This window comes from Triturus cristatus, chromosome 7 (genome assembly GCF_964204655.1).
Source record: "Triturus cristatus chromosome 7, aTriCri1.1, whole genome shotgun sequence".
NCBI classification, from domain to species: domain Eukaryota; kingdom Metazoa; phylum Chordata; class Amphibia; order Caudata; family Salamandridae; genus Triturus; species Triturus cristatus.
The window spans coordinates 613352425-613366617 of NC_140590.1; the positions used below are offsets into that span (position 1 = coordinate 613352425).

Genomic DNA, 14193 nt, shown 5'->3' on the forward strand with positions numbered 1-14193 from the left:
GACTTTTAGGCATCGATGTTGAAGAACGTTTCGGTGCCGGTGGAGACTTCGGTGCCGAGGAACGTTTCTGTGCCGAAGGAGATTTCGGTCTTGGAGCCTGTTTCGGTGCCAACAATGAGTGTTTGGGTGCCGAGGGTGTTAAAGGCACAATTAGGTGAGGTTTGCTCGAGCCCGAGCCACCCACAGGCTTAGATGTCTTCGGAGCCGGGCCCGAGGGCGGGGCTTCTGAAGAGGATTTCCGGTCGCGACTGGGCCCAACTGGCGGAGTCTTGACCACTGCTTTTTTGGATGGGGCAGGGGCAGGGGGGGTGGTACTCACACGCTGCCCTGGAGTGATGAGGTCATCGGAATCGTCGGCTTCGGACACGATCTCGAGATCTTCGGTGTCGTCTTCGGGAACATCTTGAGCAAAGATGTCATCCGGTTCTGGAGCTGGTTTGGCCATAATATGGCGTCGAGCTCTTCGGTCCCGGAGGGTCTTCTTCGAACGGAAAGCGGAACAAGCTGGACAGGTGGACTCGTTGTGTTCCGGCGACAGGCAGAGGTTGCAAACCTCGTGGTGGTCACTGTGGGGGAACTTCGCTCCACACTGGGGGCATTTTTTGAAGGGTGTCCTGTCCATCAGCCGCTTCCGGAACCGGTCCGAGTTGATGTCGACGTCGATGGAATACAAATCAAAGAGTTAAATCGATTGCTGGAAGTTTTCTGCTGGAGCGGAAAAAAGTTCATCCGAACCCAATGGCGGAAAAAAACAATCTGCCGATGGAGTGGATGCCCATGCGCACTGTTGTCCAGGGGAGGAGTCACCAACCTCGTGACCAAAGGCTTCTCCGAAGACAACAACAACCTGCAATCATCCGAGCCCAACACCAGATGGCGATCTTATCCTCAGTGTGTGATCTGCAGCTCATATGCCTCGAACGTGAATATTTTATAAATAGATGCCGATCACGCATAAGGAAACATCCACAGTTAACAAATACTTCTGTTTACTACCATCATTTTAATTTGAAACAGAGTTTTAACTACCACAATACCAGCAATTCTGCAAAAGACAAAGATTACTTGCGTCCCCTCAGCCTCAGGCAGTAGCCTGCAATCAGCAGCGAATGGAACTAACATCCTCCAAGGTAGAAATCTGTATGGAATAAATGATGATTGGAATCACCCCAAGGCTGGTATTGCAATGGAGAACGTGTACCGTAACATGAAAAGAACACCACGACCATCATCATTAAGACTTCTGCAATTAACAATACATTATTTTAATTTTTTCATGCTGATAATCTTACATAGAATTGACAGCCAGCAAAGAAACTGGCTCTCCTCTCACCAGCCAATGGTGAGTTCTTTTGATCCTCCATTTTAGTTAAGCCTAAAGTGAGAGAAAAGATTGGCAATGGCCAGATATTCGAGTGCCGGACAGGGCTGCAGTGCTACGGTGTTACAGGGTCAGTAGAAAAGTTTTGCTGAGTTCTCTTGAGCCGTATCAGGCAGCCTACAGCCAACTGGAGGACCCGAGTCTAAGGATGCTAAACAGACAAGTTCACCAATGAGCCTACCCAGCTACCAGTCAGGTGGAATGGGAATGCTAACCTGCCAAAAAGGATTATTAGTGATATACAGGATTATGCAGCTGCCACTTTGATACCACTGTTCAATTTTGGAAGGCAGGAAGTTGAAACACTGCGATTGTCACATTGGTAAACTACACTCCCCTCCCCATTTACTAATATGGCTTATACATGTTCACTCACCAAAACCTGCACATTTAGCAAATATATATGGCCTCTAAGTGCTATAAACAACCCGCGCTTTTGTTACCCAACCAAATGGTTCGCATTTTAGTGACTCCAAGAACATGATAAAGTGACTAGAACCATCCGCTTCCCATGCCCTGGAGAGCGCACACTGATCTCTCTAGGGAGTACTTGGCATGCTGAGTAACCTCTGAGACTGGTACAGGAGGAAGTGCACACCATATCAATGTGTCCATGGAATGTCCCTGTGTCACAATGGTTTGGTAACAGCTGAATATTCTGCCTCTGTACACATTTAGGATGAATATAAAAGCACATTTACATTTTTTCATAAAGCCTTTTACACGGGTGATATTTGCATTCCCTGATCGAGGCGGGACGCAAAGGTATTTTTTTCACTTTTCAAAGAGCTTTGAGACTAAATCTACATCACAGGGAAACCAACATTTCACCAGGCCAAGTTTCATCCAGATATCGAACAGTGTTAAAAACGGGTAAAACACCAGTGATAAACACACAATAAGTACTTGAAATGCAGCTTCACATGTTTCATATGACTCACAAGCTGAGGGCTCATTTGAATTAAGACACGGCATTTTCAGAAATCGATGCAGGTCTGCTGTCAATAGCACAGAGGCAGGGTTGCTCACCATGTACACTCCAGATAAATTTAACCGATACCGATGGCTAATTTTGATAAATCTTTCCTGCTTGTTAATGATATGTCCATATTTATTTCAGTGGGCACAATGCTAAAGTGGTGTTACTGGAAAACACCCAGAAAGCAGGAAAGACCGCTTCAGTGAACTGGGCATGGAACTTATGCAAAAGGACTGTTTTGCTGTCATGCGAGAAAAAAGACACTTGACCGATGTCACAGTTAAGAAGTACACCGACTTTGTCGGGGCTGGGATTGTGAAGAATTTCTTCCATATCATTGTGCCATGCTGAAAGTTTGGCATTAAACCACTCAATGCACCAAGACACTTTATTTCTCCCAAGGCGGCTTTCGGTCCCTCTCCGGTCGATGCTTTTGTAGGAGACACCAATCCCACAGAAATTACTGCTCTTTATTTCGACTTCCCAATAGTGGATGCCTCTAGAGAAACCTTGAAAGCCCAAAACTTGGGAACAATGAGTGAAACGCTGAGGGTTGTCACTGTAGTGCAGGGGAGTATCTGTGACAGACATTTTTGTATTTCTTTCAGTCAGAACTATCCTTTTGTGTGCGGTGTTAAAATCCAGCGAGAGTTTCTCTGCAACTAAGGAGACAGAAATAAAATGGGAATATCTTAAATGTGTCACATAGTTAAAACGTTGAAAGCATACTGTAAAAAAAACAGACATTGAGCTACTGATGTCGCTTTCTTTTGTTAGATATTCATCTGATGCATAATTATCAAACAGCACGAGTAGAACTTCAGAACACTTTGAAAACCACCAGAACACGGTGAAGAGAATTTTACTTGTCATAGAATTTCTTTACCATCAAATCGACTCGAGTATCAGAATGCTGTATCCGTCAGATTTCACAGTGAGAATACATAATTTGTATAGGAAGAAGACCACTAATAACAACAAAACACACTACGTCAGCTAGGTGTCAGTCCACACGTGACCTTGCCAATGAGCGTTTTGAAGAAGGTCTCAACAAGATGGCTGATGGCGAACAGTTGCTGGCTGTCTGTCCTGTTGAAAGAGCACCTACAGAAGGGGTGGGGCTGGGGGCGAGTGGGTTGGCTGCTTGAGCAGGGGACTGGCGCCAGACTATATTTGTCTGTTCCTTGTCTGTTCCTGTGAGGTTACCTTGAGTATTTTTGATTAGGGTAAATAAGCCCCCCTGGTCACGGGATGGTGGTTGGCTGGCGAGTGAGTTGCCTGTATTCGCTGCGAGCCCCATCACTGGCTGCCAGCTTTTTGGCGAATGCTCGGGTGGTGGGCTCTTAGGATTACTGCGGGCCCCTTTACAGTCTTCAGCTCGTGCTTTGTCTTCAACCTATATTCAGATCTGCTTGTGCTGCTACGTGGTGCCTTATACTTGAGCTGCCGCAACGGCTACTGTGGTGTGTGAACCCTTGCTGAGTGCTTTTATTTGAGTGACAGGGAGTCAGCATGTGAAAAGTCAGCAAGAAGGGGGAGACATTTGAGCCTGGCCCATCTCTGAAGGTGGGTTCCTGAGGGCACGACAAAATAACGGCTTGTGGGGACAGCGCAGCGCCCACTCTGGATTCAGTTCTCCATGCTACTGCTGCCTCTCGGGAGGCTCTGAAGCTAAAAAATGATTCCATGTTAGCAGACATAGGCCTGTTATGAGACAATCAGAGGTGGGTGGCTGAGTGCGCCTCCTCAAATGAACGTGCAATAGATGACCTCTCGCCTGAAATGTCCTTGGTGCAAAAGGTGAAATTTTTGGAAACCAGAGCTGAGGATGCTGAAAATAGAGCTCGCTGGAGTCATTGGGCTTCTGGAGCTAATGGAGGGCTCCGCCACGAATATGGCCAGTTTCCTTCAGTCGTGGATCAAAAAAAATGTGGCCCTGGAGGGCCTCTTCCGACATTTTGGTTTGGTGCATGCCCATCACGTGCCTTCACAGCCTCCTTTGCCTGGTGCGACTCCCAGTCCAATAGTGGTGAAGCTCTTGCATCGTGAGGACAGTGATCATATCCTGGTGCAGGCCAGACTTCAAAGCGTCCTGGAGCAGGGCTATGTGTGTCCCCGCCTCTTAAGATAGGAGAACACCTTATACCTTTTGGACATGCTACTAAGCCCCTGACGGCCCAAAAGATGAAGATGCACCTCACAGGGGTCGCAGAATCCTTATGGCAGAGAATCAGAGAATCATGCTCTTCTCTGATTTTACACAAGATGTGCAAAAGCAGAGGGCCTCTTTCACTGATGCCAAAAAGTGCCTTCGACAGCTTGGGATCAAGTACGCCATGTTGTACCCTGCTAGGCTGCTGGTGACTAGTGGCGAGGAGGTACAGTTCTTCACAACACCACAGTCTGTTTGGGACAGGGTGGACCATCAATCTCTGAAAAAGTGAAGTCCAAGCCAAGGAGAAGTCAGCGTAGTCGAAGGGGCCCTAAGAAGAGTGTTGGGATGTTCATGGGGCCGCAACTTCCCTGTTGCAGATGCATTTTGAATGTCGGCACGTCGTGGAATACTTGAGTGGTGGGGGATCTGCGGCTCCGTCAGTTCAAAATGAAAGGGATCTGAGTGATTTGGACTGTGATCAAAGATCTGTCTCTTCACGGAACGCAACAGAATCATTGCCTAAGATTACACCAGGCACATCAGATGAAATTGTTCAAGTCTGGTAGAGTGTGGGTGTGTTTGTTTGTAAAGTGTGTGTGTTGGGCTCAATTTGGAGGTGGGTATCCTGTCTGTTTCTGGCTGATGGTGTGTTTCGGGGTTAAGTGTTCACCTGGGTTGGAGCCTTTCCACCCCCTCCTTCCTTTGTGGTTTTGTGCATGCAAGTGTGTTGGAAAGTATCCAACTGGTTTGGATGGGAGTCATTTGCTCCTGATGCCGAGGAACAGGAGTGGCTAGTTGTTCAAGGTTTTAGGGAATGTTGCCCCTATCTGCTGCTGTAGGTTGATATGGGTTGTAGGCTGGACCACTGCTGGATGGGCTGCAGTGGGTTTCCACCCTTGCTCGTTCTGCATGGCAACCCCGTGAGGTACAACCTCATCTCTTGGGAGTGTCCTGGGTCTTAGTAGCATGTCCAAAAGGTACAAGGTGTACTCCTATCTTAAGAGGCGGGGGACTCACATAGCCCTGCTCCATGAGACTCATCTTACTAGGGATGAGGGTTTGGCTTTGCACATGAGATGGCGGGGCTAGGTGTATTTCACATCATAGTCAGCTTTTGCCAGCGGAGTTCTGTTATGGATGAGACCACGGTTCCCTCCCACAAAACAGTTGACCTTGTTGATCTGAGGGTAGGTACGTGGTTATGTCGGAGAGGTGGGAAGGCCATGATCTTGGAATTGCCAGAATCTATGTGCCTAATTTGGACCTAGGGGGAGAAGGGGCACCATTTCTGACCCAGTCCATACTATTGTGGGGGTGGGGATTTCAACTGTGTTGTGGGTTCTGAATTGGATCGTTCGCATCGTCCCTTGGGGGATTTCCCGGTGTCCAACACAGCTCGTATTTTCACAACATGACAACGGCGGTAGGGTCTTGTGGATTCTTGGAGATGCCTGAATCCTGCATTTCACAACTTCTAATTTTATTCAGGCTTGCATGAGCTTCATGTCAGGCCCGATACATTTTTGTGCTCCCCATTTGTGCTAGTGTGGTCCACAGTATTAAATATGTGTGTAGAATGGTTTTGGATCATAATCCGGTATTAGTCTCTCCGTATTGGGAGTGTGAGCAGCCTCGCATACCAGTTTAGAGGTTGAGAGTTGAGGCACTGGATGATCAGATCTTTAAAAGTAACATAAGTGTGAGGCCATTAGTGCTTATTTTCAGGACAATGTGGGGACGGCTTTGCCCCCTTTGATAGAGTGGGATGCATTTAAGGCTGTGATCTGGGGGGGGGGGGGTCGCTGTATTGCGGAAGTGGCAGGAGTGCATAAATCACTGGTGGGTGAAGTAGAATCTCAGGAAAAAAGCTCCGGGATCTTGAGCGGCATAGGCCAGGAAATCCAGCAGTTAAAAATTCATTGCTAGAGGCTAGGGAGATGCTGGCAACCCAAGTTGAAAACTCTGTTGTTTTGATTACAGGGAATATCCGAGTCAGATGCATGCAGAACGTGATAAAGCAGGCGTCCCTTTTGGTATGGCTAATAAAACTGAGCAAACACAATAAGATGATGGATGGAGTGCTGAAACCCCTAGTCACAGATCTGGGTTGAATTCATCATCGTTCTTTAGCTGACTTCACCACCGCAGTTCAGACACAGCTATATGCAAATCAGTCTTAACCCTCTGCCTGGCTTGGCAGTCTGGGCTGGACTGTTCCCATGAGGCACAGAGACAAGACTGATTTGCATATAGCTGAATCTGAACTGAGGTGGCAAAGTGAGCTAAAGAATGATGGATTCAACCCACATCTGTGACTGGGGGCGAGTGTCTGCAAACTTTCAGCGCTCCGTCCATCATGCCCTTGTGTTTGCTTTGTCCACCCTAAGCTGGCAGTATATGCCCAGACGTGGGTCCTTTGCTCACTTTGCCACTGGATTCAAGCTAGCCTGGCTGATGAAGGGTGTTACCTAGAAACCGGTCCCAGGGTGCTTGTTTCCGGTTCAGGGCTTGGCAGTTCAGGCAGGACTGTTCCCATGAGGCACAGGTCAAGACTGATTTGCATATAGATGGGTCTGAACTGAGGTGGCAAAGTGAGCTAAAAAATGATGATGGATTCAACCTAGATCTGTGACGAGGTGAGTGTCTGAAAAGTTTCAGCACTCTGTACATCATCCCCTTGTGTTTGCTTTGTTCACCATAAGTTGGCAGGGTATGCCCAGACGTGGGTCCCTTGCTCACTTTGCCACTGGATTCAAGCTAGCCTGGCTGATGAAGGGTGTTACCCAGAAACTGGTCCCAGGATGCTTAATTCGGGTTCAGGGAAGACCTGGCTTGGCAATTTGGGCTGGACTGTTCCCATGAGGCACAGTCAAGACTGATTTGAATATAGCTGGGCCTGAACTGAGGTGGCAAAGTGAGCTAAAGAATGATAATGGATTCAACCTATATCTGTGACTGGAGGGGAGTGTCTGAAAAGTTTCAGCGCTCCGTACATCATCTCCTTGTGTTTGCTTTGTTCACCATAAGTTGGCAGGGTATGCCCAGACGTTGTTCCCTTGCTCACTTTGCCACTGGATTCAAGCTAGCCTGGCTGATGAAGGGTGTTACCCAGAAAACGGTCCCAGGATGCTTGTTTCCAGTTCAGGGAAGACCTGGCTTGGCAGTTCGGGCTGGGCTGTTCCCATGAGGCACAGAGTCAAGACTGATTTGCATATAGCTGGGTTTGAACTGAGGTGGCAAAGTGAGCTAAAGAATGATGATGGATTCACCCCCAAGAGACGGTTGCCTGCAGCCTCTCAGGAGCTACTGGTAGTTTAGCAGTGCTGGCAGCGCTGTCTTCAGCAACTAATGTTCCAGTGCCTTATTTGCCTGATCTCCCATGGAAGTGGATTACGTTGGTGGCTCTTGTGGGTGCATTGGGGGTACTGACAGGTGGGCTGCCTATGGGGATAATAGTGTAGGTGATTTATACGGGATGGCGTACTGTTCCAGTTTGACAAATTAGCAGAAGTGTGTGGAGTTTCTGGTGGTCAATTCTTGTTGCACGGGGCAGCGATCACCATGATATAGAGGCATTGGGGGAATAGTGAAACTGATCCAGTAACTCATCTTGTGTGCCAACTGCTCTGCACTGCGATGGACCGTGTAAAAGCAGTTTTGTGTCTATATCACACGATACGCTCTAGTATTCTAACTTCGCTTGCTGAGTTGAAAGCAAAATGGGAAGCAGACCTGGATGTATGTCATCACATTGCATACCAATACCATGCGTGCCATTACAACGCAGGTATTGCTACGCGATGTCAATGACAACGACATGCCATTACATTGCAAACTTTAACCACTACTATGCCTTTACCATGCATGCCATTACAACGCAAAGGCATGAGTGGTAAAGCTATATTCGTGGTTAAAGATTGCAAGGTAAGGGACTACCCTACCCCTGCACAACCCTTCCCCGACCCCCACTCCTCTCCCTACAATAACACTACACTACCCTGCATGACCACCCCAACACTACCCAAAAACACTACACAAACACTACAACACTTCCCTAAAACACTACACAAACACTACCCTAAAACACTACACAAACACTACAACACTACCCTAAACCCTAATGCACTACACTACACAAACACTACAACACTACCCTAAACCCTAAAACACTACACAAACACTACATTACCCTTAACCCTAAAACACTACACTACAACACTACCCTAAACCCTAAAACACTACTACAACACTACCCTAAACCCTAAAACACTACACAAACACTACATTACCCTTAACCCTAAAACACTACACTACAACACTACCCTAAACCCTAAACCACTACACAAACACTACAACACTACCCTAAACCACTACACAAACACTACATTACCCTAAACCCTAAACCACTACACTACCCTAAAACACTACTACAACACTACCCTAAACCCTAAAACACTACACCAACACTACAACACTACCCTAAACCCTAAAATACTACACTGCCCTTAACCCTAAAACACTACACAAACACTACATTACCCTAAACCCTAAAGCACTACACTACAACACTATCCTAAACCCTAAAACACTACACTAAACCCTAAAGCACTACACTATCCTAAACCCTAAAACACTACATCACTACCCTAAAGCACTACTACACTACACAAACAGTACAACTCTACCCTAAACCCTAATGCACTACACTACACAAACACTACAACACTACCCTAAACCCTAAAACACTACACAAACACTACCCTAAACCCTAAAACACTACACTGCCCTAAACCCTAAAACACTACACTGCCCTAAACCCTAAAGCACTACTACCCTAAACACTAAAACACTACACTACCCTAAACCCTAAAACACTACAACACTACCCTAAATCCTAAAATACTACACTACACAAACATTACAACACTACTCTAAACCCTAAACCACTACACAAACACTACAACACTACCCTAAACCCTAAAACACTACACTAAACAAACACTACAACACTACCCTAAAACACTACACTACAGAAACACTACATCACTACCCTAAAACACTGCACTACACAAACACTACGACACTACCCTAAACCACTACACAAACACTACAACACTACCCTAAACCCTAAAACACTACACTACAGAAACACTACATCACTACCCTAAACCCTAAAACACTACACAAACACTACGACACTACCCTAAAACACTACACTACACAAACACTACTACTACACTACTACTACACTAAACCCTAAAACACTGACACTACCCTAAAACACTACACTACACAAACACCTTAAAATTAACCTAAAACGTAAAACACAACCACACACAACACAAACATTACAACTAGGCCTGGGCGTAGTTCGCGAAGTAGCACTTCGCGAAGCTACGCAAAGTGAAGTTCGCACTACGCGAGCTACGCGTAGCACTTCGCGAACTGAGTAGTACCTTGTTCGCACTGTGCCAGATGTCGTTTTCAATGATTGCACAGTGCGGACAAGCAACCGGCACTGTGCAATCATTGAAAATGGCATCTTGCACAGTGGGAGCTGTAGTTTTCTGCTGCTCGAGTAAATGTTTACTCGAGCTTCAGCTTTCTCAACGCGAACTGGTAGTTTCTCATCGCGAGCGGTCGCGAGCATACGCGACCACTCGCAATGAGAAACCTGACCTCCTCGCGTTGGGAATCTCGCCGGGAGGTTTATTTTCCATGCTCGCGATCGCCAACTTGATGTTGCTGATCGCGAACAAGGAAAAAGTCTCGCCGGGATGTCATTTTGCTTGCTCGCGGTCGCCAACTTGACGTTGAGGACCGCGAGCAAGCAAAAAATGACCGCAGCACTACGCAACACTACGCATGTTCGCACTGTGCTACGTGCAGTTCACGTAGTGCGAAGTAGCGCGAACTTCGCAAACTACGCGAGCGTAGTGTAGTGCTTTGCCCAGGCTTAATTACAACACTACTTTAACATTACCCTAAACCCTACGAAAGTACCTCCACCCCCAGTGCAATCCCCTTTACCTTTCTTTTCTCGTGGTTCCTCTCCTGCGTGGCCGTCTCTGCTCCTGGTTCCTGCCTCCAGCGTCGTCTGAGGGACGGTGCACGTCCTTGTGAGGAAACAGCCTCAGTTTCCTCACAACGACGTGAACAGCCATTACATCGCATGCGTTATAAAAGCGCATGCGATGTAATGGTATGCGTAGTAAACGCTACGCGTTGTTACATCGCATGCGTTGTAACGCATGCGATGTAATGGCTAGGCGTGGTAAAAACCCCGTAGTAATGGCTGTTTCCCAGCAGACCTTGAACTCAAGATTGCGGATATGGACTGGGAGAGGATTTTGGTGCATATACTCTCCGTTTCGCAAAATGCTAGGTTCAAATTAATTATTTTTTTATTCTGCGTAGAGCGTATCTAACGACTGGCAAGATCAATCGCTTCTATGCAACTGCTGCAGGGAAATGTCCACGATGTGGGGAGTTGGGGGCTGAATTATACCACATGCTATGGTCCTGCCCGTTCTTAGCGGAGTTCTGGGAGGCAGTGGTGGACTGTGTAAATAAAATTACTTTACGGGCGATCCCTTCTATGCCCCTGCCGGCCTACTTGGACGGTATCCTCAGCCCTAAATGAAGAAAATCATAACCACATTTTCTGACTTAGCGTTGATTCTGGCTAAGCAATTAATTGCAATGCACTGGAAGTCAGCGCGTGGCCCTCTGTGGGCTAAATGGAGAAATGAACTAGTTAAGTTGGTGGGGTTAGAGAGTGCTGTGCTGTTTCAGGAGTTGAAAGGAGGGCGGGTAAAGATCGAAACGGTGCGAGCATGGGAACACCTTTTGGATTGCTTGGTGACCCCGGACAGACTCAGACATGCAAAATAGTTCACCAGGGTTTCTGGAGGACTTCGGGGAGGTAAATAGGTGCCGTGGTATAGATAAGTTGGGAGGGGATATGGAGCCACAGTGGAAGTCATAATGGTGTCCTTTATTCGGCAGCATGACTATATGTTTTGTTTACACTAACATCCAAAAACGTCTACTTATTCGAAAGATGTATTTACTTGCTCGACTCTTTTTACCTATTCACTACATCTTTTTGAGAGCTACACATTTTTTATAGATTTGTTATAGGATGCATTTGCTTACTACATCTTTAATCTTAATATTGTACGAATATCAGCTGTCACTTTTAGCTTATTTATTTAATAATTTGGCATGCTGGTCCTTTTTAAAATCTATTTATTGCTTTTATAGCTATTTATTGGATGTATTTGCTTGTGTGGGATTTGTATCCTATTTATTGCATCTTATATGTGTTTACTGATTATTCGTGGTGCCCCGTTTATTCTCAGTAATTTATCCATGCAACAGTTATTTTTTACCGTGAAAATTATAAAATGTTAAAATAAATATGGTCTGTTCAGACAATACAATTGGGAGGGAGATTGGCAGCAATCGCAGTATTACTTATAGGAGGACCCCTACATCAGAGACTGATGTATGAAAAATGATATCCTTTCAAGTACCCAAGTCAAAGTCTATTTCTTTACATGCTGCAGATGTAAGGCCTGTAAGAACAGGCAGAATGTGAAAACATGCCTGTTACCACACTCTTCCATTGGCCGAGATTAAAAAACATCTCGTGTGTAAATCTTGACTACTCTGTTTATGTACTAACATGTCCTTTTTCACTGGACTAGGTAGACAGCACCATACATTCTGCCAAGAAAAGAGTCTCGAACATATGCATGCAATTAATACAACAATTTTATATACCCAGTGCCATGACATTTTGAAACGATACATGTTGGCAATGCTGCTATGCTTTGCTACTGGCAGGGTGAAAATAAGAACAAGAGGCGCCTAGTTCTGTTCCATCATTATTAATCTGGAGGCTAAGGCACCTCAAGGCCGTACTCAGAACAAGGAAATAAGTGTCCATCTTGATAACTGATGTACTTGACTTTATATAATATGCTGCCATTTATCTTGACCAATTGTACTTAGTTTATATCTGTACATGCATTTTACTTCAATTAGTTCTTTTGTACTTGGATTTTAACCTTTTACCATTTTTCACAGATTGGTGTGTTTCTCATCGTCTGTTGGGAGAATAATTAGTATGGAGACTAATGTACCTCAGGGTCGTAATCAGTACGAGGAAATGAGTGTTAATCTTTATGATTGATGCATTTGACTTTATATAATAAGCTGTTACTTTCATTTATATTGACAATTTGTGCTTAGTTTATATCTGCATACCTTTTTGTTTTTTACGGATTTAGTGTGTTTCCCATTTTCTCTTGAAACCGCACCAGGGGATTCTACTCTGAACCTCTTTCCTCCACCTTTATTTGGTAACCCGTGATATCATTTTATTTGTTGGACAATTATAGTTCCTTTTGTTTATTGCAATCTCTGAAATAGAGGAGCATTGTTTAAAAAAAAAAAAAAAAAATAGAGGAGCATGTTTATATAACATATTTTAGGATAAGTTGGATGCAGCTTCATTTTCATTTTTTCCCATAAGTTTTTTTGATACATGCATGTTATCTACATCACGTAAGATGCCAACTTGGTAATACTGTAATTATTTCCTGGGAATTACCCAGATGACTAATTTGATTTCAGCTGTGCCATTCTCCGACTACCTGCTTGCTGTGGCTTCATATGTATGTAGAGATTTTACCAATTTGGATTATCAACTTCATGGCACATTGTATTCTCGTTGGAAGGCATGTTATTTGTTATCCTTGGTCAAAAAATGTACATGTTCAGGATGGAACAACCTTCTTTGGCTTTGATGGTTTTATCACTGGGGCATGAATGTGTGTATATCGGAGTCTGAAGTTTCTATTAATATAAGGTAGTACATTTTATCTTATAAATATTATGTTTAGGTTATTTTATGCCGATGTTAAATGTTTATGTGTCTCTTTACCTGTATATTATACCATTCTAATATGGCAACCGTTTTTTCATGTCCCGTTTCAGTCGTTTTGTTGGCCTTCTTTAATGTTTGAGCCTTGTATGGTATATTTATGGGGATTAGTTTATTTTCACATTTAAACATAATCAAGGTGATAGCTAAAACTCATGTTTGTTCACTCCTCTCTGGTAATAAATCAACATTTTAACCTGCAGGAATTGTGTGCATCTTTTGGAAACTTTGGTTCATCTGTGGGATGTGGGCTCCTCTCACCTTGTTTAACGGTCGCACCGCCTCTGCGAGGGTCCACAGTGGTGTTGCTTCAAGAGGCATTGTGTGTATATATATATATATATATATATATATATATATATATATATATATATATATATATATATCCGAAATGCATTAGGCCCATGCTGCTTCGTTTTAATAAAGGTTTCCATGTTCCCCGAAGTGGCCTCTTACCTTCTCTCATCGGAGGGGTGTTTGTGGATATATATATAAAGTCGTAGCCTTCCTCAGACGCCGCTGCTCACCGGTTTCTCTCCGCCCCCGCCTTTGAATGTCCTGTATTGCCCCCATTGGAGGGAGAACACCGCCCCAGGTCACATGGTCGCACTGCCACTGCGACCCAGACTTGACTACAGTTCCCAGAAAACACTGTTTCAGGCTGGTTGTTGCATGGGAACGGCAACAGGGCAATGGTGCGTTGTATTAGAAAGGATAGTCCCAGG

At 45.1% G+C, this 14193-nt stretch overlaps 1 protein-coding gene across 1 annotated transcript in view; it reads right to left on the bottom strand.

Moving 5' to 3' along the window:
* TRIM25 (tripartite motif containing 25) overlaps positions 1-14193 on the bottom strand; it is a 453236-nt gene that overhangs the window by 15655 nt on the left and 423388 nt on the right. The window contains exon 11 of the mRNA XM_085617183.1: positions 923-3022. Within this exon, the coding sequence (XP_085473309.1) occupies positions 2493-3022 (530 nt within the window). The 3' untranslated portion in view covers positions 923-2492. The remainder of the gene's footprint in view (positions 1-922; positions 3023-14193) is intronic.